This window comes from Bombina bombina, chromosome 5 (genome assembly GCF_027579735.1).
Source record: "Bombina bombina isolate aBomBom1 chromosome 5, aBomBom1.pri, whole genome shotgun sequence".
In the NCBI taxonomy this organism is placed as follows: Eukaryota; Metazoa; Chordata; class Amphibia; order Anura; family Bombinatoridae; genus Bombina; species Bombina bombina.
Window position 1 is genome coordinate 84,614,392 of NC_069503.1, and position 25,144 is coordinate 84,639,535.

A 25,144-nucleotide genomic window follows, 5' to 3' on the forward strand; every position below is an offset into this window, starting at 1 on the left:
AAGGCACAACTATCTCCTGGTTAATATTTTTGTTAGAAACAACCTTCGGAAGAAAACCAGGTTTAGTACGCAAAACCACCTTATCTGCATGGAACACCAGATATGGAGGAGAACACTGCAGAGCAGATAACTCTGAAACTCTTCTTGCAGAAGAAATTGCAACCAAAAACAAAACTTTCCAAGATAATAACTTTATATCAACGGAATGTAGGGGTTCAAACGGAATCCCCTGAAGAACTGAAAGAACTAGATTGAGACTCCAGGGAGGAGTCAAATTTTTGTAAACAGGCTTGATTCTAACCAAAGCCTGAACAAAAGCTTGAACGTCTGGCACAGCCGCCAGCTTTTTGTGAAGTAAAACAGATAAAGCAGAAATCTGTCCCTTCAAAGAACTTGCAGATAATCCTTTCTCCAAACCTTCTTGAAGAAAGGATAGAATCCTAGGAATTTTTATCTTGTTCCATGGGAATCCTTTGGATTCACACCAACAGATATATCTTTTCCATATTTTATGGTAGATTTTTCTAGTTACAGGCTTTCTAGCCTGAACAAGAGTATCAATGACAGAATCTGAGAACCCTCGCTTTGATAAAATCAAACGTTCAATCTCCAAGCAGTCAGTTGGAGTGAGGCCAGATTCGGATGTTCGAACGGACCTTCAACAAGAAGGTCCTGTCTCAGAGGTAGCTTCCATGGTGGAGCCGATGACATATTCACCAGGTCTGCATACCAAGTCCTGCGTGGCCACGCAGGAGCTATCAAGATCACCGATGTCCTCTCCTGTTTGATCCTGGCTACCAGCCTGGGAATGAGAGGAAACGGTGGGAACACATAAGCTAGGTTGAAGGTCCAAGGTGCTACTAGTGCATCCACTAGAGCCGCCTTGGGATCCCTGGATCTGGACCCGTAGTAAGGAACCTTGAAGTTCTGGCGAGACGCCATCAGATCCATGTCTGGGATGCCCCATAATTGAGTTATTTGGGCAAAGATTTCCGGATGGAGTTCCCACTCCCCCGGATGAAATGTCTGACGACTCAGAAAATCCGCTTCCCAATTTTCTACTCCTGGGATGTGGATTGCAGACAGGTGGCAGGAGTGAGTCTCCGCCCATTGAATTATTTTGGTCACTTCTACCATCACCAGGGAACTCCTTGTTCCCCCCTGATGGTTGATATACGCAACAGTCGTCATGTTGTCTGATTGAAACCTTATGAATTTGGCCTTTGCTAGCTGAGGCCAAGCCTTGAGAGCATTGAATATCGCTCTCAGTTCCAGAATGTTTATCGGTAGAAGAGATTCTTCCCGAGACCAAAGACCCTGAGCTTTCAGGGGTTCCCAGACCGCGCCCCAGCCCACCAGACTGGCGTCGGTCGTGACAATGACCCACTCTGGTCTGCGGAAGCTCATCCCTTGTGACAGGTTGTCCAGGGTCAGCCACCAACGGAGTGAATCTCTGGTCCTCTGATCTACTTGTATCGTTGGAGACAAGTCTGTATAATCCCCATTCCACTGTCTGAGCATGCACAGTTGTAATGGTCTTAGATGAATCCGCGCAAAAGGAACTATGTCCATTGCCGCAACCATCAAACCTATTACTTCCATGCATTGCGCTATGGAAGGAAGAAGAACAGAATGAAGTACTTGACAAGAGTTTAGAAGTTTTGATTTTCTGGCTTCTGTCAGAAAAATCTTCATTTCTAAGGAGTCTATTATTGTTCCCAAGAAGGGGACTCTTGTTGACGGAGATAGAGAACTTTTCTCTACGTTCACTTTCCACCCGTGAGATCTGAGAAAGGCTAGGACAATGTCCGTATGAGCCTTTGCTTGTGGCAGGGACGACGCTTGAATCAGAATGTCGTCCAAGTAAGGTACTACAGCAATGCCCCTCGGTCTTAGCACCGCTAGAAGGGACCCTAGTACCTTTGTGAAAATTCTTGGGGCAGTGGCTAATCCGAATGGAAGTGCCACGAACTGGTAATGTTTGTCCAGAAAGGCGAACCTTAGGAACTGATGATGTTCCTTGTGGATAGGAATATGTAGATACGCATCCTTTAAATCCACCGTGGTCATGAATTGACCATCCTGGATGGTAGGAAGAATTGTTCGAATGGTTTCCATCTTGAACGATGGAACCCTGAGAAATTTGTTTAAGATCTTGAGATCCAAGATTGGTCTGAATGTTCCCTCTTTTTTGGGAACTATGAACAGATTGGAGTAGAATCCCATCCCTTGTTCCTTTAATGGAACAGGATGAATCACTCCCATTTTTAACAGGTCTTCTACACAATGTAAGAATGCCTGTTTTTTTATGTGGTCTGAAGACAATTGAGAACTGTGGAATCTTCCCCTTGGGGGTAACTCCTTGAATTCCAGAAGATAACCTTGGGAGACTATTTCTAGGGCCCAAGGATCCAGAACATCTCTTGCCCATGCCTGAGCGAAGAGAGAAAGTCTGCCCCCCACCAGATCCGGTCCTGGATCGGGGGCCAACATCTCATGCTGTCTTTGTAGCAGTAGCAGGTTTCTTGGCCTGCTTACCTTTGTTCCAGCCTTGCATTGGCCTCCAGGCTGGCTTGGCTTGAGACGTATTACCCTCTTGCTTAGAGGGTGTAGAACTTGAGGCTGGTCCGTTTCTACGAAAGGGACGAAAATTAGGCTTATTTTTAGCCTTGAAAGACCTATCCTGAGGAAGGGCATGGCCCTTTCCCCCAGTGATATCTGAAATAATCTCTTTCAAGTCAGGGCCAAACAGCGTTTTCCCCTTGAAAGGAATATTAAGCAATTTGTTCTTGGATGACGCATCCGCTGACCAAGACTTTAGCCAAAGCGCTCTGCGCGCCACAATAGCAAACCCTGAATTTTTCGCCGCTAATCTAGCTAATTGCAGGGTAGCGTATAGAGTAAAAGAATTAGCCAATTTAAGAGCACGAATTCTGTCCATAATCTCCTCATAAGAGGTATCTTTATCTAGCGACTTTTCTAGTTCATCAAACCAGAAAGACGCTGCTGTAGTAACAGGAACAATGCATGAAATTGGCTGTAGAAGGTAACCTTGCTGAACAAACATCTTTTTAAGCAAACCTTCTAACTTTTTATCCATAGGATCTTTGAAAGCACAACTATCTTCTATAGGGATAGTGGTGCGTTTGTTTAAAGTAGAGACCGCCCCCTCGACCTTAGGGACTGTCTGCCATAAGTCCTTTCTGGGGTCGACTATAGGAAACAATTTCTTAAATATAGGGGGAGGGACAAAAGGTATGCCGGGCCTATCCCATTCTTTGTTTACAATATCCGCCACCCGCTTGGGTATAGGAAAAGCTTCGGGGGGCACCGGGACCTCTAGGAATTTGTCCATCTTACATAATTTCTCTGGAACGACCAAATTGTCACAATCATCCAGAGTAGATAGCACCTCCTTAAGCAGAGCGCGGAGATGTTCCAATTTAAATTTAAACGTAATAACATCAGGTTCAGCTTGTTGAGAAATTTTTCCTGAATCTGAAATTTCTCCCTCAGACAAAACCTCCCTAGCCCCTTCAGACTGGTGTAAGGGCATGTCAGAACCATTATCATCTGCGCCCTCATGCTCTACAGTATCTAAAACAGAGCAGTCGCGCTTTCGCTGATAAGTGGGCATTTTGGCTAAAATGTTTTTAATAGAATTATCCATTACAGCCGTTAATTGTTGCATAGTAAGAAGAATAGGCGCACTAGATGTACTAGGGGCCTCTTGTGTGGGCAAGACTGGTGTAGACACATAAGGGGATGATACAGTACCATGCTTACTCCCCTCACTAGAGGAATCATCTTGGGCATCATTTTCACTATCACATGCATCACATCTATTTAAATGAGAAGGAACTTTGGCTTCCTGACATACAGAACATAGTCTATCTGATGGTACAGACATGTTAAACAGGCATAAACTTGATAACAAAGTACAAAAAACGTTTTAAAATAAAACCGTTACTGTCACTTTAAATTTTAAACTGAACACACTTTATTACTGAATATGCGAAAAAGTATGAAGGAATTGTCCAAAATTCACCAAAATTTCACCACAGTGTCATAAAGCCTTGAAAGTATTGCACACCAAATTTGAAAGTTTTAACTCTTAAAATAACGGAACCGGAGCCGTTTTTACATTTAATCCCTATACAGTCCCTGGTATCTGCTTTGCTGAGACCCAACCAAGCCCAGAGGGGAATACGATACCAAATGACGCCTTCAGCACGCTTTTTCAGTGTATCAGAGCTCCTCACACATGCATCTGCATGCTTTGATTCCCAAAAAACAACTGCGCATTAGTGGCGCGAAACTGAGGCTCTGCCTATGACTAGAGAAGGCCCCCAGTGAAAAAGGTGTCCAATACAGTGCCTGCCGTTTTTATTATCAAAATTCCCAGATAAAAACAACTCCTCAGAGTCACAAACCATTTAAACATGCTTATAAAACAAACGTTTTAGCCCAGAAAAATGTCTACCAGTCTTTAAAGCCCTTGTGAAGCCCTTTATAAATTGTTATTAAAATGGCTTACCGGATCCCATAGGGAAAATGACAGCTTCCAGCATTACCAAGTCTTGTTAGAAATGTGTCATACTTCAAGCAGTAAAAGTCTGCACACTGTTCCCCCCAACTGAAGTTACTTCATCTCAACAGTCCTGTGTGGAAACAGCCATCGATTTTAGTAACGGTTGCTAAAATCATCTTCCTCTTACAAACAGAAATCTTCATCTCCTTTCTGTTTCAGAGTAAATAGTACATACCAGCACTATTTTAAAATAACAAACTCTTGATTGAAGCAATAAAACTACATTTAAACACCAAAAAACTCTAAGCCATCTCCGTGGAGATGTTGCCTGTACAACGGCAAAGAGAATGACTGGGGAAGGCGGAGCCTAGGGGGGATCATGTGACCAGCTTTGCTGGGCTCTTTGCCATTTCCTGTTGGGGAAGAGAATATACCACAAGTAAGGATGACGCCGTGGACCGGACACACCTATGTTGGAGAAATACTTATGTAGCTTACTGGACCTTTTAGGATTGACAACAACCATGGTGTCGCTGTCATCCAGTGTAGCTAAAACCTCCTTGAGTAACAGAAACCTGAAGGATACAACTTCAGAATCAGTTGGAGGAATTACACTGTCTGAGTCTGAGATTTCACCTTCAGATGCTACCAAACTATCCTCCTCCTCAGGCTTCTGGGAGGGGGCATTCAAAATAGCAACAACAGCGTCAGTAACCTCACTTACTGAATGTTTACCTTTTCCTCTTGAGCTTTCCCTGCAGCATGGGAAAAGCAGACAACGCATCAGAGACTGTAGAGGGCATGAGGGAAGCGATATCTTGCAAACTGACTCCAGGTGGAGTTACAGAGGAAGCGCAGGGCACTGTATGAGTGGGCGATACATTTTTTGGATACTTGAGGAGAAAGCTGTGGAATATATTGAAAATTGTCGTTAGGCACCTAAACAGTATCCACCTTAGACAATGTTGGCTCAGAAAACAAAAATCTATCCCGGTAATTTAAAATTCTCTCAAAACATAAGGAACAGAAGGGATAGGTGGTTCCACATTATCATCAAAACAAGCATTTTGCAAGGCATCTTGGTCCATTCTGATTCACAATGGAACCAATTACCACAAAAAATACTAAAAACGTAAAACACAAAAAAACGTTACGGTCACTTTAAATTTTAAAACGTTTTTCTTTTTTTTTTCTGCGGTAAGTAACTGAATAGTGTGTATGCAAGTACCATTAACAACCTGTACACCTCAGCTTAGCTTTGCTGAGGTGCCTACTTGCCCTGCTGACACCGGATAAAATCTCTAGTACAAGATCCGGAACTCGCAAACAGCAACAACATCGTCTGCGGTATAATGAGCAGCTGTCTGGTCCCAAGAGCGCAGCTTTAAAACGTATTATGCGCTATCCAGAGAAATTGTTAACATGTCACAGTGATGCAGGGGGAAATGGCGCGCACCAGTAAACCGCCGCCTCAGATAGACCCGCTCATCATGGGCATCTTCAAAATGAATCTCCCGGTCGGCATATTATAAAAACAAGTCGCTGGGAGAAGTGAAACCACATAACATGAGCCTTTTTTCTAACAATCCTCAGCCCCAGTGCCTGCTATAACATACTGCCATTATATGTTCCCCTTAACATATAGGAGAAAAACTGTGTCCCTTATTGAATAAAGTGCCCACTTTTTCCTGTTGTACCCAGAAAAATAAAGTCAGCACTTACCTCATAAATCTGCCAGGCAGCATGGCAGCTCACTAGGTTTGAGAGGTCTTCTCCCTCACATGGACCTGTGGAAAAAGGAGATAAAGACTGAGGCCTAGATTTAGAGTTCGGCGGTAGCCGTGAAAACCAGCGTTAGAGGCTCCTAACGCTGGTTTTGGCCGCCCGCTGGTATTTGGAGTCAGTGATTAAAGGGTCTAACGCTCACTTTTCAGCCGCGACTTTTCCATACCGCAGATCCCCTTACGTCAATTGCGTATCCTATCTTTTCAATGGGATCTTTCTAACGCCGGTATTTAGAGTCGTTTCTGAAGTGAGCGTTAGAGCTCTAACGACAAAACTCCAGCCGCCGGAAAATAGCAGGAGTTAAGAGCTTTCTGGGCTAACGCCGGTTTATAAAGCTCTTAACTACTGTGCTCTAAAGTACACTAACACCCATAAACTACCTATGTACCCCTAAACCGAGCTCCCCCCACATCGCCGCCACTCGATTAAAAATTTTTAACCCCTAATCTGCCGACCGCCACCTACGTTATACTTATGTACCCCTAATCTGCTGCCCCTAACCCCGCCGAGCCCTGTATTACATTTATTAACCCCTAACCTTCCCCCCACAACGTCGCCGCCAGCTACTTACAATAATTAACCCCTAATCTTCCGACCGCAAAGCGCCGCCACCTACGTTATCCTTATGTACCCCTAATCTGCTGCCCCTAACACCGCCGACCCCTATATTATATTTATTAACCCCTAATCTGCCCCCCTCAACGTCGCCGACACCTGCCTACACTTATTAACCCCTAATCTGCCGAGCGGACCTGAGCGCTACTATAATAAATGTATTAACCCCTAATCCGCCTCACTAACCCTATCATAAATAGTATTAACCCCTAAAACCCTAATCTGCCCTCCCTAACATCGTCGACACCTAACTTCAATTATTAACCCCTAATCTGACGACCGGAGCTCACCGCTACTATAATAAATGGATTAACCCCTAAAGCTAAGTCTAACCCTAACACCCCCCTAAATTAAATATAATTTAAATCTAACGAAATAAATTCACTCTTATTAAATAAATTATTCCTATTTAAAGCTAAATACTTACCTGTAAAATACATCCTAATATAGCTACAATATAAATTATAATTATATTGTAGCTATTTTAGGATTAATATTTATTTTACAGGAAACTTGGTAATTATTTTAACCAGGTACAATAGCTATTTAATAGTTACCTAGTTAAAATAATAACAAATTTACCTGTAAAATAAATCCTAACCTAAGATATAATTAAACCTAACACTACCCTATCAATAAATTCATTAAATAAACTACCTACAATTACCTACAATTAACCTAACACTACACTATCAATAAATTAATTAAACACAATTCCTACAAATAAATACAATTAAATAAACTAGCTAAAGTACAAAAAATAAAAAAGAACTAAGTTACAAAAAATAAAAAAATATTTACAAACATAAGAAAAATATTACAACAATTTTAAACTAATTACACCTACTCTAAGCCCCCTAATAAAATAACAAAGACCCCCAAAATAAAAAATTCCCTATCCTATTCTAAATTAAAAATGTTAAAAGCTCTTTTACCTTACCAGCCCTGAACAGGGCCCTTTGCGGGGCATGCCCCAAGAATTTCAGCTCTTTTGCCTGTAAAAAAAAACATACAATACCCCCCCCCAACATTACAACCCACCACCCACATACCCCTAATCTAACCCAAACCCCCCTTAAATAAACCTAACACTAAGCCCCTGAAGATCTTCCTACCTTGTCTTCACCATCCAGGTTCACCGATCCGTCCTGAAGAGCTCCTCCGATGTCCTGATCCAAGCCCAAGCGGGGGGCTGAAGAGGTCCATGATCCGGTCAAAGTCTTCATCCAAGCGGGGCAGAAGAGGATCTTCCATCCGATTGAAGTCTTCATCCAGGCGGCATCTTCTATGGTCTTCCATCCGGAGCAACAACATCGTCTGCCTATCAGATTGAGCTCGCATTCTATTGGCTGATCGGAACAGCCAATAGAATGCGAGCTCAATCTGATTGGCTGATTGGATCAGCCAATCGGATTGAACTTGATTCTGATTGGCTGATTCCATCAGCCAATCAGAAAATTCCTACCTTAATTCCGATTGGCTGATAGAATCCTATCAGCCAATCGGAATTCGAGGGACGCCATCTTGGATGATGTCCCTTAAAGGAACAGTCATTCGTCGTTCAGACGTCGGGCCAGATGGATGTTCCGCGCTGGAGGTCTTCAGGATCCTGCCGCTTTGCTCCGGATGGAAGACCATAGAAGATGCCGCCTGGATGAAGACTTCAATCGGATGGAAGATCCTCTTCTGCCCCGCTTGGATGAAGACTTTGACCGGATCATGGACCTCTTCAGCCCCCCGCTTGGGCTTGGATCAGGACATCGGAGGAGCTCTTCAGGACGGATCGGTGAACCTGGATGGTGAAGACAAGGTAGGAAGATCTTCAGGGGCTTAGTGTTAGGTTTATTTAAGGGGGGTTTGGGTTAGATTAGGGGTATGTGGGTGGTGGGTTGTAATGTTGGGGGGGGGTATTGTATGTTTTTTTTTACAGGCAAAAGAGCTGAAATTCTTGGGGCATGCCCCGCAAAGGGCCCTGTTCAGGGCTGGTAAGGTAAAAGAGCTTTTAACTTTTTTAATTTAGAATAGGGTAGGGAATTTTTTATTTTGGGGGTCTTTGTTATTTTATTAGGGGGCTTAGAGTAGGTGTAATTAGTTTAAAATTGTTGTAATATTTTTCTTATGTTTGTAAATATTTTTTTATTTTTTGTAACTTAGTTCTTTTTTATTTTTTGTACTTTAGCTAGTTTATTTAATTGTATTTATTTGTAGGAATTGTGTTTAATTAATTTATTGATAGTGTAGTGTTAGGTTAATTGTAGGTAATTGTAGGTAGTTTATTTAATTAATTTATTGATAGGGTAGTGTTAGGTTTAATTATATCTTAGGTTAGGATTTATTTTACAGGTAAATTTGTTATTATTTTAACTAGGTAACTATTAAATAGCTATTGTACCTGGTTAAAATAATTACCAAGTTGCCTGTAAAATAAATATTAATCCTAAAATAGCTACAATATAATTATAATTTATATTGTAGCTATATTAGGATGTATTTTACAGGTAAGTATTTAGCTTTAAATAGGAATAATTTATTTAATAAGAGTGAATTTATTTCGTTAGATTTAAATTATATTTAACTTAGGGGGGTGTTAGTGTTAGGGTTAGACTTAGCTTTAGGGGTTAATCCATTTATTATAGTAGCGGTGAGCTCCGGTCGTCAGATTAGGGGTTAATAATTGAAGTTAGGTGTCGGCGATGTTAGGGAGGGCAGATTAGGGGTTAATACTATTTATGATAGGGTTAGTGATGCGGATTAGGGGTTAATAACTTTATTATAGTAGCGCTCAGGTCCGCTCGGCAGATTAGGGGTTAATAAGTGTAGGCAGGTGTCGGCGACGTTGTGGGGGGCAGATTAGGGGTTAATAAATATAATCTAGGGGTCGGCGGTGTTAGGGGCAGCAGATTAGGGGTACATAGGGATAACGTAGGTTGCGGCGGTTTACGGAGCGGCAGATTAGGGGTTAAAAAAATATGCAGGGGTCAGCGATAGCGGGGGCGGCAGATTAGGGGTTAATACGTGTAAGGGTAGGGGTGTTTAGACTCGGGGTACATGTTAGGTGCAGACGTAGGAAGTGTTTTCCCATAGGAAACAATGGGGCTGCGTTAGGAGCTGAACGCAGCTTTTTTGCAGGTGTTAGGTTTTTTTTCAGCTCAAACAGCCCCATTGTTTCCTATGGGAGAATCGTGCACGAGCACGTTTTTGAGGCTGGCCGCGTCCGTAAGCAACTCTGGTATCGAGAGTTGCATTTGCGGTAAAAATGCTCTACGCTCCTTTTTTGGAGCCTAACGCAGCATTTGTTTGAACTCTCGATACCAGAGTTAAATTTATGGTGCGGCCAGAAAAAAGCCCGCGGAGCGTTAACAGCCCTTCTACCGCCAAACTCCAAATCTAGGCCTAAGTAATCTTACTCAGACTTTCAGAGTTAGGGCAGCATTAACTACACGGGAGGCGCAGTGAGAATTATGTCCCACAAGTTCCCATTGTTCTAAAGCCACCACTGCCCTACTGAAGAGACTGATATGGAGTACGGCTACAACCCCAGAACAAAGCAGCACAATCTTGTACTACTTAAAAAATAATAAACTTTTGATTGAAGAATCTTTTATTAACACCTAATTTTACCACTTCCTTGCTCTAACGTAGGCAAAGAGAATAACTGGGGTTATAGTGATAGTGATATATCTCAATAGTAATTAGATGATCCGTGGACTCATTGTGTCATTAGAAAGAAATATAGAAATTACAAAAACCACAGATGCATAATAAAAATACAATGCAATAAATCTTACTATGATTTTTATAAAGAGCAATAGGTTGTTTTCTGATAAATGTAGTTCTGCACTTGTACCATGTAACAGCTATCAGCCAATAACAGACTCATATTTTTATATAATGTGAACTCCTGCATATGCTAAGTAGGAGCCAGAGCCTCAGGTCATTTAAAGGCTGTGTACAATTTAATAATGAAAATAAATCACAGACAGCAAACAGTTATTTTACATAAAAATAAAGCTAAAGGTGAAATTTCCCATACACTTTATACTATTTTATACACCGGTAAAACAAGTCATTAGAAACACATTAAAGGGACAGCAAAGTCACAATTACACTTTTATTATTCCAATTTAAACAACTTTCCAATTTCCTTCTATTATCAAATCTGCTTTATTCCCTTGGAGACCTTTGTGACAAAGCAAACTACACGATATGGTGTGCTAGCTGCTTATTAGTGGCACATACACGCCTCTTGTCATTGGCTCACCTTATGTGCTCATCTAGCTCCCAGTAGTGCATTGCTGCTGCTTCAATAAAGGATTCCTAGAGAATGAAGAAAATATCATAATAGAAGTCAGTTGGAAAGTTGTTGAAAATTATATGTTCTATTTAAATGATAAAACATTTTTGGGGTTTCTTGTTATTTTAAGGGAAAACCAAATGTACAGGACACTGTCCCTTTAAGTCTGTGATCATGTGACAAACAGCAGCAGCTGAAGGTGCAGAATACACTTACTAAGCTCTTTACTAACAACAAGCAGGGCTGTTTTTTGAGGTGGGGAATTGCCCGGGGCGCCACTGCTGTACCGCCAGGAGCGCCATTCCTTCTAAGGAAAGCAGAGCTATTTTTTTTAGAGCAGTTTCATTTTTGGTGCGCATATTAAGAAAAGCAAGGGAGTGCAGTAGACTCAAAGGAGGGACAAGAAACAATAAGAAGAGGGCGACTCTACAGGGCGGGGTGAACAAGTGCTATTTAATGTCACATGTAATTGCTTTTAAATACGTAGCGCTCTCTCTCTACTATGCCAAAAGAGCTGTAAAACTGTCTTTAGCAGGGGGCTTTTTCATAGCCTCTTGCTGCCCCTCTAAATCAGGCATGATCGGATACCTGTAACAGACTGACAGCATGCACATGGTGGGACGACTATAGAAAGTGCCAATCAATCACATTCTCATCTATAGCAGAGAGCTATAGTGAGGCTACAGACGGTGAGCTGCAATTAGTCATTTCTAGTCTCACATTATTGTCTTAGTATCACTAGCAAGCAGGTTTGGAGTTGGACATAGAGAAACTATGTCCAACTCCCCCTTAAACTATTTCCATGTGCTGTGTCAGCACTCAGCAGTGTTAAGTGCCGGGCTGAATGTATGAATCAAGTTGCCAATTGTCCAGAGGAACTGGGCCGGTATTTTCCTTTGAAGTGTCTGGATAATTACTTTGGTATTTGTTTAGCTGAGGTGGTTGATTTATGGCAACAAGTTCATAAGAGTGACAAGTTTATCCTAATTCACTAAATGCCAGCTTTATAACAGCATGCAAGGTTTGCTATGTTGGCTGCATGATTGCCTTTATACAATCCTGCTTGATGGCATTTTCTTTTGACCAGGCATTATTTATGAATATAAACACTACTGTCTTACTGCTGGGGTGATTTAACTCTTCTATTACTGGTCTGCTGCTAATCCTCTGCTATTTTACTGCTGCTGTTGATGTTTCATGTTTTACACCGATTTGAATGACTAATTTGCTCCTTTTTTATTTAACAATATAAGGGTACCCATCTAGTTCTGTAATACTTGCTTTATGTTTAGAAATGTTATGTGCTGGGGTATAGATTTGTGTGTGTGTGTATATATTATATATATATTGTGTGTGTACTATGTATAGCTTTGTGGGTGTATGGGGGGATAATAGCTGTTAGTCAAAGAGATAACGTGTGTAATCCAATCAATGCAATGCAATGATCATTTCTATTATATATATACACATACATATATACACACACATACATATATACACACACATACAGTTATACATAGACTTACAGTATATACATACACATACATACACATACATATATACATAGACATACAGTATATACATACACATACATATATACATACACACACATACATATATACACACACATACATATATACACACACATACATATATACATACACATACATACATATACACACATACATATATACATACACATACATATATACACACACACACATATATACACACACACACATATATACATAGACATACGTACACACACACAAACATTATTTTCTGTATGGTACCCTCTGCTTTTAATAGTATATAAAACTCTATATGATGTGCAAATCTCTTAGCCATTAATTACTCCTTCCAAAAATACATTACATTCATCTTTGCCTGGAGCTCTGAAAATTGTTGCCCTAGATGGGGCATTGCATAAAAAAACTCTACCTGAAAACTGTTATTGTTTAAAAAGATAGCTAATGCCTTTATTACCCATTCCTCAGTTTGCATAACTAACACAGTTATATTAATATACTTTTTACCTCAGTGATTACCTGCAGACTCATAAATATCTCCACTGGAGTGAGCACAATGTTTTTTTTATATATATATATATATATATATATATATATATATATATATATATATATATATATCAGATTAGAGAGTTTAGAATTCGTATGGGGGGGCCCATTTTAAAATCTTGCCCTGGGTGCCAGATTGTCTAGAAACAGCCCTAACAACAAGAATCAGTCACAGATCAGTGGGATAAACGTTCTGATGATAAACAGGTACAGCTAATAGAAATAAGAAATGTATTATAAAATAACCTCATTAGAAATAAAATAATATGCAGATCACAAGATATTTATGATTAGATCAGTATATGTGATGGGACTGATACCACAGGGCCATAAGCTGAGTGATATTTATTACTGGAGCAAATAGCAGCTTCAGACTAATATTAAATGAAAATGGTTTATCTGGGCTCTACAGTTAGTTATAAACCTATAGGGAAATACAGGATTCTAATAGGCTGAAACTTAAAAATCTATTGCTCATTGGATAACAGGAACAACCCCCACAAATGTATTATTGGACAGACCTCCTCAAGCTTGAAAATATCAATTGGTTCTGTTACAAACATTCATTTTACAAAATACTATAAATCATTATTATTAAATTGGTATTTTTATATAAAAGAACTTAATGTTAAATTCATTAACACAGCGTGAAAAATATAGAAAACAAATGAAATAAATACAGTTGATTTTTTTTTAATATAAACTCAGTTTCTTATATGAAGTGAAATATTGTATCTTTATCACAACAAAATACAGAACAATATTTTCTCATCATTATATAAAACACAACAGTGTGAGGCTGCTAATAAAGATTTATGTCAGGTTTTGCATATTACCGTTTAGCAGAAGCTCTGTAAGTATGAAGTCTCTCTGGTTCCTCCTGTGATATCACTGAGTGTTACACAGATATTTATACTAATGTGGGAGGGTCACCTTTCTCTGTGTGACTCACATGAGTACAACTTGTCAGTTGGGAGACAATGAGAGGGTCACACCTGGACTTTTGTTCTCATATAGATGTCTATTGTCCCCTCTGGTGTCACATGAATACAGAGTCCCTGCCTCCCCCTCAGGGTGTGATTATCATATGGATAAGTAAGGAGGAAACAAACTTTATTTAAATGTGAGAGATTATTCTGATGTGTCCTAAAATATCTCAGGATACAGCATCATATTATGCTTTACTGATGGAAATCGTTTTTTCTTTCCTAAGATATGGTGAGTCCATGGCTTCATCATTTACTGTTGGGAATATCACTCCTGGCCAGCAGGAGGAGGCAAAGAGCAATATAGCAAAGCTGTTAAAGGGACACTGAACCCAAATTTTTTCTTTTGGGATTCAAATAGAGCATGACATTTTAACCCTTTCAGTGCCAACGACGGCTCTAAACCGTCGCAGAGTTTCCCACTCAGCTGCCAACGACGGCTCGGAGCCGTCGCTAGCACTCTCCCACCTTGAGGGAGATCTGGGGGCTTCCACCCGCTCTTACCCCGGCAATCGGGTCTGTATAGTGACAGGCATCGCCAGGGCTTCACGTTATGCGCGGTGACATCACCCGTAATGACGTGATGACGTCACAGCACAACTTTATTTAACCTTAACCATGTTAGGTATAGGAAAAGGGGGCATGCTGCTTAGAAGCCTGTATCTCAGGTATCTAAACAGCTACAGACCCCCAAGACCCACCGTTGGAAAGGTAATCAGCTAACCTTTCCAACAGTGCAAGTCTTGGGGATCTAGAAAAAGAAAAAAAGTTTTACATTTTTAAAATAAAAAAAATAAAAATTTTGAGCAGCTTAGCACCCAGGTGGGAAAGTGCTTAGCACTCAAAGGGTTAAGCAACTTTATAATTTACTCCTATTATCAAATTTTCTTCATTCTCTTGGTATCTTTATTTGAAATGCAAGAATATAAGTTTAGATGCAGGCCCATTTTGGTGAACAACCTGCGTTGTTCTTGCTGATTGGTAGATAAATTCATCCACCAATAAAAAAGTGCTGTCCATAGTTTTGAACCAAAAAAAAGCTTAGATGCCTTTTTCAAATAAAGATAGCAAGAGAATGAAGAAAAAATTATAATAGGAATAAATTAGAAAGTTGCTTAAAATTGCATGCTCTATCTGAATCACAAAAGAAAAAAATTGGGTTCAGTGTCCCTTTAAGTATCACTTCCCTTCCCACAACCCCCAGTCATTCTCTTTGCCTTGGTGCATGGAGGAGGTGAAGTTGTGGTGTCTGAAGAAAATTGGATTACTTTCGCTACAAGCAAGATTTTATCTACTTTAGAAAGCCAGAGTAGGTTTACTCTGTTCTTTCCCCTTTTCAAGGATTGGGTCTAGCCATACTCCACGTTAGTCTCTTCAGTAGGGCAGTGGTGGCTTTAAAGCAGTTAGGAACTTGTAAGGTGGGCCTTGCTGCGTATTCCTAACATTTTGCTGCCCTAGTATAGAAAGTCAGAGTAGGTTTACTCTGTTCTTTCTTTTTTTTCCACAGGTCTCTGTAAGCAATGGTGTTCTTTCATACTGTGTGAGTCGTCTGACTGCCTGACGGCTAGAATGCAGGTAAGTGCCTTTTGTCTTCTGGGGCTAGGAGGTTGGCACTGAAGGGGTTAAGGACCCTCTGCTTTTTATGTGGGAAAAAACCTTTATGGATGGTTAAGGCAGTGGGCAGGCACATTTATTGCACGAGACTTGGAGACTTAGGGGTTAACCTCCTTCATGGCAAGGAAGGGGTTAACCATCTTTGGGGCTCATATCTATTTTTTCATATATAATACTCTTGGCAAACTCTAGTTTTCTAGATTTTTAGAGTTGGAATATTTTCTGTAGCAGAGTGTTTTAGAACATTTAATTAGGGTTAATTTCTACCTCATTTCTATGTTTTTAATATGCAGGACCTTTGTATTTTTGGCAGCCCCTTTAGATCCCATTTAGTGTTAATTTGAATAGTTGTCTGCAAATTGAACTATGACAGGGGACTGTTAAGAGAGCATGAATGGCGCCATTTCTATGGGCTGCGCAGGTGTTCAGTTTTTCTCTGCTTTTTCGAAAGCATATCAGGGAAACTGCAAGAGGGTACAATTGTAAATTTCTCTGCTTGTTCTGCGGGAACTTCTCATAACAGAGGAGAGATCGGTCCTTCTTCTTTTAATTTTAGTCGGCAGAATGAAGCTTTCATTCCATGCCAATTCTTGGCCACGCCTCCTTCTCGATATTTAGAGCGGCGCCATTTTTAGTGGTTGCTGAGCCTGCATATTTTACTCTGCCTCGTTCTCTGGCATGAGAACCGAGTGGAGTTATTGTTCTGTCTGCTTCAAATAAATTAAAAGCAAACAGATGTTTTAATGGGGAGAGTTGTAAATTATGTCCCTTTCCAAGTTATTTTTCCGTTTAAGAGCAAAATTTTATTTTTCTTTTCTTTGCCTTATCTGCAATGAGCTTTGTGTGCAGTATGCTTATATGCAGGTACTTATTAGTAACTTTTTTTGGAACAAAAACATTCATTATGTGCCGTAATGTTTAAGTATAATGGTTTCTGAATTACCTAATTTCTTAAATAAGGGGCTTATGTTCTAGGTTGGGACAGTGGTCTGTTCCTAGGCACAAATATTTATTGGATTGAGGAACATATTGTTTTTATTAAGCTCAACTGTCCCTCTAATTTAGAATATAGCTTTTAAATTAAGATATTCTTTATTGGAGCCTTTTGCCTATAAGAAAAAGTTTAGACAGTTTAAAATGCTATTTAATGTACAGATCAATCTGAGCCTTATGTCTCCCAGGATGATGCTGAGAGGAATTGGGCTTCAATATACTGAGAAGCGCTTATCATAGAAGAAAAATCCTGCACAAACTTCACTACCTCCATAGAAGGCAAAGTTTGTAAAACTGAGTTGTGGGTATTTATAGGCATTTTGAAGTTTGGGAAACTTTGCCCCTCCTGGTAGGAATGTATATTCCATACGTCACTAGTTCATGGACTCTTGCCAATTGTATGAAAGAAATATAATTATTTTCTCCCCTATGCAAATCAAACATACAACTCCTAACACTGACATATTAATATATAATACACTGGGGGTGCTCTGGAGGTGAATGGTTGTGTTAACTGGTCAGTATGAGGACAGATTTGTATAATCCTGTGTGGTGTTTGGATTCTATCACATTTATATGAGGGAAACTGACGTGCACATATATAGAGGAACAAAGGCCAGCAGGAGAGCACTTCCAATCTGGCACTTTTATAACTGGGATTTAAAAAGTATTATTTACAATAACATCCTTTTTGATGCTTCTATTTAGAGAGTTTGTCTTAGGAGCCCACCCAAATAACTAGACATACTAGCATTCAGGTGGAACAAGAACTGATTTTATTGGAAAACACACACTCCTTTTATACACAAAGCTCATCTTGATAAGACACTGGACAATCCCACAATTTTCCCATTCCTCCAGACAGACTGGCACCTCCATAGCAGCCACAGTCTCTCATCCTGGTGGAGCGGCGGCACTTCCAGTTGCAATTTTAAAGCTCTCGGCCCACCAGATGCCACAGTCCAAAAAGCGACGTGATTTGCTACTGGGGACCGGAGATACAGTCCGTTGAAATTATGGGGGTAGGATTGTCCCCAAAGGAACTACCAATCCCCAAAAGAAAGTCAGCGGGTGTCCTGCTGTTCGGGTGTCTGTTGTCAAGGCGGCCAACCGGGAGTTCCAGAAGCCAGGCCAGCCCAGGAGGGTTTTTCCGAACAGAGATCAGCTCTTCTCTGACAAAGTACTCATCAGCAAATAAATGAAACAAAAGGTCTGGGAGATTGTAGTTGCTCTCCGGACCCAAATCCGCTGAGGAACAGAAGGGGGTGAGGTGGTAGGGGTTCAACTCTTGCAGCCTGGCACAGCATGGCAAAACAGTAGATTGCAAGAGACAGCAAGATCCCGCTAGCCATGAAAGGGCCAAATCTGTTGTGACAAGGAGTCATGCAGGCAGTGGGGGGGGGGGCAGCCTTGGCTGTCTGGTATCCATGACATCTCCCCCCTCCAGTTTGGCAGATCTGGCTAGACCCTTAACAGGTATGTATACACACACACCTTTCTGTCAGTTTGTCTACCAAACTGTATATATCTCTCTCTCATCTATCTTTGCTGTGTGTGTATTAAATTAAACATTATAAACACTCAATCCTTTAATAACAGACCAAAAAATGGTAAAATATATTTTATTAAAGGGACACTACGGTCAAAATTTAAATACACAGATGAATTACATCTTTGGATAGAAACATATTTGCAATAAACACATATTGGCAAAAATGTTTCTAGTAAAAGTTATCACTATTTTAGTGATAATATTTTTCTCTGCACGTGCATGTGTAGCATAGCTAGATACTCTCAGTGCACCAGCATTTTAAACACTACAGCTGCTCATAGCACCAGTGGGTCTTGTATCATGTCAGCAATGAACAAATTGAGTCATTGGTAAAAGCACCTTAGGCTGCGTTTAAAATACTGGTGCATGGGACATACTTAAATACACTTTTGAAACAACTATAACTTATTAGAAGCATTTTTTCTAATACATGTATATTACAAAAATGTTTCTACTCAAAACTGAAATGCATACACGTGGATTACAATTTTGGCTGGAATGTATCTTTAAGGTCATGTGAGGCCACACCCCTAACCACATCCTCAACCACACCCATTTGCAAAGTGTCGGGAATCGGCTGTGCAAAAAGGTAGCAACCCTATTTTCTAAACATGTTAAAGGTTTCTTCCCTTGTGAATACTTTCATGCTTTTTCAGATTACTTATTTGTGTAAAACTTTTTCCACACTCTGTACATGTGAAAGGCTTCTCTCCTGTGTGAATCCTTTCATGACTTTTCAGATTACTCTTTTCTGTAAAACGTTTTCCACACTCTGTACATGTGAAAGGCTTTTCTCCTGTATGAATCCTTTCATGACTTTTCAGATTACTCTTTTCTGTAAAACTTTTTCCACACTCTGTACATGTGAAAGGCTTTCCCCCTGTGTGGCTCATTTCATGATATTTTAGATGACTCATTTGTGTAAAGCTTTTTCCACACTCTGTACATGTGAAAGGCTTTTCCCCTGTGTGAATCATTTTATGAGTTTTCAGACTACTCATTTGTTTAAAACTTTTTCCACACTCTGTACATGTGAAAGGCTTTTCCCCTGTGTGAATCAATTCATGAGTTTTCAGACTACTCATTTGTTTAAAACTTTTTCCACATGCTGTACACGTGAAAGGCTTTTCCCCTGTGTGAATCATTTCATGAGTTTTCAGACTAATTATATGTGTAAAACATTTTCCACACTCTGTACATGTGAAAGATTTTTCTCCTGTGTGAATCATTTCATGAGTTTTCAGATGACCCATTCGTATAAAACTTTTTCCACACTCTGTACAAGTGAAAGGCTTTTCCCCTGTGTGACTCCTTTCATGAGTTTTTAGACTACTTATTCGTGTAAAACTTTTTCCACACTCTGTACATGGGAAAGGCTTTCCCCCTTTGTGAATCCATTCATGATTTTTCAGATGACTCTTTTCTGTAAAATGTTTTCCACACGCTATACATGTGAAAGGCTTTTCTCCTGTGTGATTCTTTTCATGAGTTTTCAGATGACTCATTTGTGTAAAACTTTTTCCACACTCTGTACATGTGAAAGGCTTTTCTCCTGTGTGAATCCTTTCATGAGTTTTCAGACAATGCATTTGTGTAAAACTTTTTTCACACTCTGTACATGTGAAAGGCTTTTCTCCCGTGTGAATCTTTTCATGAGTTTTCAGACAATCCATTCGTGTAAAACTTTCTCCACACTCTGTACACGTGAAAGGCTTTTCTCCTGTGTGAATCCTTTCATGAGTTTTCAGATTACACTTTAGTGTAAATCCTTTTCCACAGTATGTGCATGTGAACGGCTTCTCCCCTGCGTGAATCTTTTTATGAGTTTTCAGATTACTCTTTTCTATAAAACATTTCCCACACTCTGTACATGTGAAAGGCATTTCTCCTGTGTGACTTCTTTCATGAGTTTTCAGATGATTCATTTGTGTAAAATATTTGCCGCACTCAGTACATGAGTGTGGTTTCTCACCTGTGTGAATTTTGTGGGGTTCTAGTAGATGAGACTTCCATCTAAAGCTTTTCTCACATTCTGTAGATTTTAAAGGTTTCTCCTTTATTTGCATCATTTGGCTAGACTGTAGACTTTTCCCTTTTTTATTATGTTTTGAAAACTCAGTAAATGTGTGTGGTTTATCCTGGGGGATAATCATTTCACTTGATAAGGCATAAATGTTGTCCTCTTGTTTGATGACTAAATGACTCTCTGTACATAATGATTGCTGCCCAGTTCCTGCAAATTCACCATCTTCTTTAAATATCTGCTGTGATATCCCCAATGTTTGTGAATAGTCATTTGTGTCTAAGACTACTGGAGTTTGTGGTATCATTCTGATGCTTCCTGTAGTGAAGGATGGATATGAACTATGCAAGTGTTTGTCTACATAAAAAGAAATGGAAGAAAAATAAGAATGTTTATTCTTTATAATATAATCCACCTCAATAAAAAATAAAAAAATTATATTAAAAAATGTCTTCCTTTTTGTATTTTTAAATTTATTTTCCTGTAAATCACAAATTAAAAAAGGATGAGATAGAATGTAAACATTACTACACCATAGTAAACTAAATTACTGATGAAAACGAGTTATACGGCTGCATTAAACAAGGTGCGTGTGGTTAATGTTCTTAGCCAGGGAACAAGTAGATCTGTATTCTGGGCAAGAGAGGTGGCATCCACCATCTTCCTTTAACATTGCACAAGCAACTGCACATACAGCTCTGCCCAGCTCATGCTCAACCTGTTGAGTGAGAACATGATGTCTTAATCATCACAGAATAATCATCAGTGTGAGATGTTTTGAGAGGGTGTGGTTGTTTGATTTATATAAACAGTCAAAAACTTTATTAGTTTAATAATAATAATAAGTCACTGTAAAATTAAACACACAAATCAGTGGTGGTTCTGGTGTGGGGAACACTGGGGAACTTGTGGGTGTTTCACACATGGAAACAAGGAAGGCATAAGTGTAGTTATGGGTGTTCCATGAGCAAGGTCAGGGTAGGGGAAGGTGGAATTGCAGGTATTCTGAGTACAGAACTAGGTCAGGGGGTGAGGTTAGGCAGTTGTTTGACATTATCTGTCTAAAAAGGACAGGGGGCGAGTATTATTTTTTACCCTGATCCTCATCCCAATGGGGGTTGCTCCTTCTTTATAACTGTCATTGACACAAATGTTCTTAATAGATGCAGATATAAATATAATAGTTTATATTTGTTTAATGAGTGATCTATTCTATTTTCCCAGTAATTAAAGTCAGCATAATATCTATTTTACTCACCTAACACATATGAGTTCATGCTGATAACAGGCTCCAATGTCTGATCAGGAAGAAGGTTTCCTTATTCACTCCAGTTATATCTATACCGAATATCTCTCAGTGCGATGGCCGTGTCTGTAAAAAGTATATTAAATGGTTTAGACAGATAATAATAAATAATGGTTCTGATTAACTGTACGTATGGTATAACTAAAGGCACGCATAACAATTCATATGATACAGATCAGCTGATTAGATTATTACATATGTGCTATTGATTCACCACAAGCATTTAGTACAGTTAGCTCTGTGTGTGTTATAATTGAAACTTAAATATGAATCTTCCCAGATCTATACAACATAATGATAGAAAATCTATTTAAGTGGGGCCATTTCAAAACGTTACAAATATATTATAATCTTTATTTTCTATCATTTATATGAAACACTAATTTTACTGAAAGAAATGTTAAATCAGTTGTTTAAATATAAGTTAGATTGGATACTGCAGTATTGGTATTGTACTTCCTACTAATTCTCACTGTCAGACATTTTGTCATGTGCTCCACCCCCAGTCCTTTAACTTCTTTTGGTCAATACTGAGTTGTGCTAAATCACACTGCAAGGGGTGTGGGAGACATAGGCACTAAAATGTTAATTTTCAATGTTTTCTTGGATAGAGTTAAGAAAATAAAGAATTTGTGTTTACATGGAGTGATAATATAATGAGATGTTATTTTGGAAAATTCAGTCCATTTAAAATGTCCATAAAATTACTAAACCACAGATGCATAATACAAATACAAAGCAATAAAACTTACTATTAATTTAAAAAGAGCAATAGATTTTCTAATAAATGTAGTTCTGCACCGGTACCATGTGACAGCTATCAGCCAATAACAGACTCATATTTTTATATAATGTGAACTGCATATGCTAAGTAGGAGCCGCTGCCTCAGGTCATTTAAAAGGCTGTGTACAATTTAATAATGAAAATAAATTACAAACAGCAAACAGTTATTTTACATAAAAACTAAAGCTAAAGGTGAAATTTCCCATACACTTTATAGTATTTTATACACCGGTAAAACAAGTAATTAGAAACACATTAAAGGGACAGCAAAGTCACAATTACACTTTTATTATTCAAATTTAAACAACTTTCCAATTTCCTTCAGTCATGAGATGCAGGACATATGCAGGACACAGCAATGATGGTACAACTCTATTTTATTACAGAGCATAGCAATACACATCTAGTCAGGTTGATTGTACTAACTAACTGCGACACAGACTATCGGACCTAAGCCCCGCCCCAAACTAGTGACCTCACATCCTGCTCTCATCACATCTTCCCCTTTTTCAAAGGCGAAGCATACATTTGAATATAACTAACAACAAGGTATACGAACATAGTATACAACAACATTTTTTTGAACAATATATAAACAAATAGGTTCAGAAAATATAAACACATAAATTACATCTTGACTTGGACATTGGGGTAGACTGCCCTAGTCCACAGTGACCATGGGATTATTCTGCCCATACTTCCGGTCACTGTTCTAGCTAAAGTCAGTCCCTATATCGGGCCGGAAGTTTCACCACTCTTCCGCTTGATGTAACTTTGCATGAACTGTCCTCTGATACAGAAGATGGTGAACAAGAGTCCGCTGGAGGCAAAGATATATCCCCGTTGTGGTCTTGCTGAGGGGAAGGCACCTCTCTTAGAACAGGAGATCCCACCGGTGGTGGTACTGAGGCATCCAGTTCCAGACTCTCAGGTACAGACTGAAGATGTCTTTGGTTACGGCGTGTAACCGTCCCTCCCTCCGTAAGGACTGTATAAGACCTTGGTTCTGGAGAGCGGCCAACTACAGTAGCAGGCGTCTTCCATTTCTTCTCATCATCCAGTTTAATTCTGACACTTTGGCCAGCTTTCAGTTCATGTAAGGGCCTGACAGAATGTCTCCTGTCGTAGAAGAAACAATAACCCTTTTTGGCCTCTTAATCCCTCCTAAAGACTTCGTCACGAGGAACAGAGCCAGGCGGCTTGAAGACACCCACTGAGGGTAAAGTGGTGCGAATCTGGCGTCCTAGCATCAGCTGTGCCGGGCTAAACCCGGTGGCTTGAATGGGCGTCGCCCTGTATGACAAGAGGGCTAGGTACGGCTCAGATTGCTTTAGAATGAATTTTGTTGTTTGAACTGCCCTTTCAGCCATTCCGTTGGCCTGCGGATAATGTGGACTTGACGTGTAATGTACAAAATCATATTCCCTGCTGAAAGCACTGAACTCTGTAGAAGCGAACTGCATACCATTATCACTCACTAGCTCCATTGGAATGCCCCAGCGGGCGAACAAGCTCTTCAATAACCCCCATAGACTTCATGCGCATAAGCTCTTTCTCCACTTGGGGCATGAGCGGGAACGGAATTCTACGGGGAGTAGAAATACTGTATGGGACTGCGTCACTTTTAAGTGCTATACGGACAGGTTTGCAGTTCAGTAGGCCCAACTCGCCAAACATATCTTCGGAAATCTCATTCACTCTGGCCACGAGGCCCAAGTCACAGGCTGCTTTTCTGCTCAATAAATTGTTAACACACTGACCTCGGATCACATGCACCCACATGGTGAACTTCCTTTGCTTGTACTCACAGCTGGCAAGAAATTTCCCCACACAATCAATGCGGCCACCAGGACTATGGACATTTGTAGTAACCTTCGCCAGCTGGGGCTGTCGAGGCAGTTTCATAAATTCAGCAAAATACATTACAGTGATATCTGCTCCTGTGTCAATCTTAAAATCAACTTTGGCTCCCATTACAGTAAAAGTAACTTTCTAATCTTCCTCTGAGCTTGTCCGTTCCACAACGGACCCCACAAAAGACACTTCCTGCCCCTCCTGGTCACTGTCCACCTGCATCTCCTTAATGTATTCAGTTTTACACACCACTTCAAAATGGCCCATTCTATTACATTTTCTGCAGCTTTTATCTCTGGCCGGGCATATAGCACTCTGATCATGAGCATGGTAGCACCGTGTGCATCGGGCATGTTGCACCCATCCACTTCTAGGCCTTTCCAGTACTTTAGATCTACCGCTCACACTGTGCCTTTCACTAGCAGTTTTCCTAGACTGTTGAACTTCATCCACAATACTCTCAGACCTCAGATCAGCACTTTGCTTTTTCACCAGTTCACTCTGGCGGGCCATCCTAATAGCCCCATCTAACGTTAAATCAGGCTCTAACTGCAGCTTCAGTGAGACTTCAGCATCTGCAATTCCAATAACTATTCTGTCTCTGATTTGCTCTTCTTTAGCAACACCAAACTCACAGAATTCAGCTAGTTCATACAGGCTGCGCACAAATGACTCCACAGATTCTCCCACACGCTGATTACGTTTGTGAAAACAAGCTCTCTCATGAAT

The 25,144-nt window shown here is 40.0% G+C and overlaps 1 protein-coding gene across 3 annotated transcripts in view; it reads right to left on the minus strand.

The window, feature by feature from the left end:
- Positions 1 to 21,918, minus strand: part of LOC128659933 (oocyte zinc finger protein XlCOF6-like) — a 94,553-nt gene extending 72,635 nt beyond the window's left edge. For 2 of the 3 annotated variants that reach the window (XR_008402488.1, XM_053713523.1), the window contains exons 1-2: positions 21,730 to 21,918; positions 11,193 to 11,248 (exon numbers count right to left, since the gene is read on the minus strand). Coding sequence is in view for 1 of the 3 variants with exons in the window: in XM_053713524.1 (XP_053569499.1) it covers positions 19,125 to 20,828; positions 21,730 to 21,748 (1,723 nt within the window). In the remaining 2 variants the exon portion in view is untranslated. Of the gene's footprint in view, positions 1 to 11,192; positions 11,249 to 19,124; positions 20,829 to 21,729 lie in introns of all 3 variants that reach the window. The other variant, XM_053713524.1, reaches the window with a different exon arrangement.
- Between the last annotated feature and the right edge of the window lie 3,226 nt (positions 21,919 to 25,144).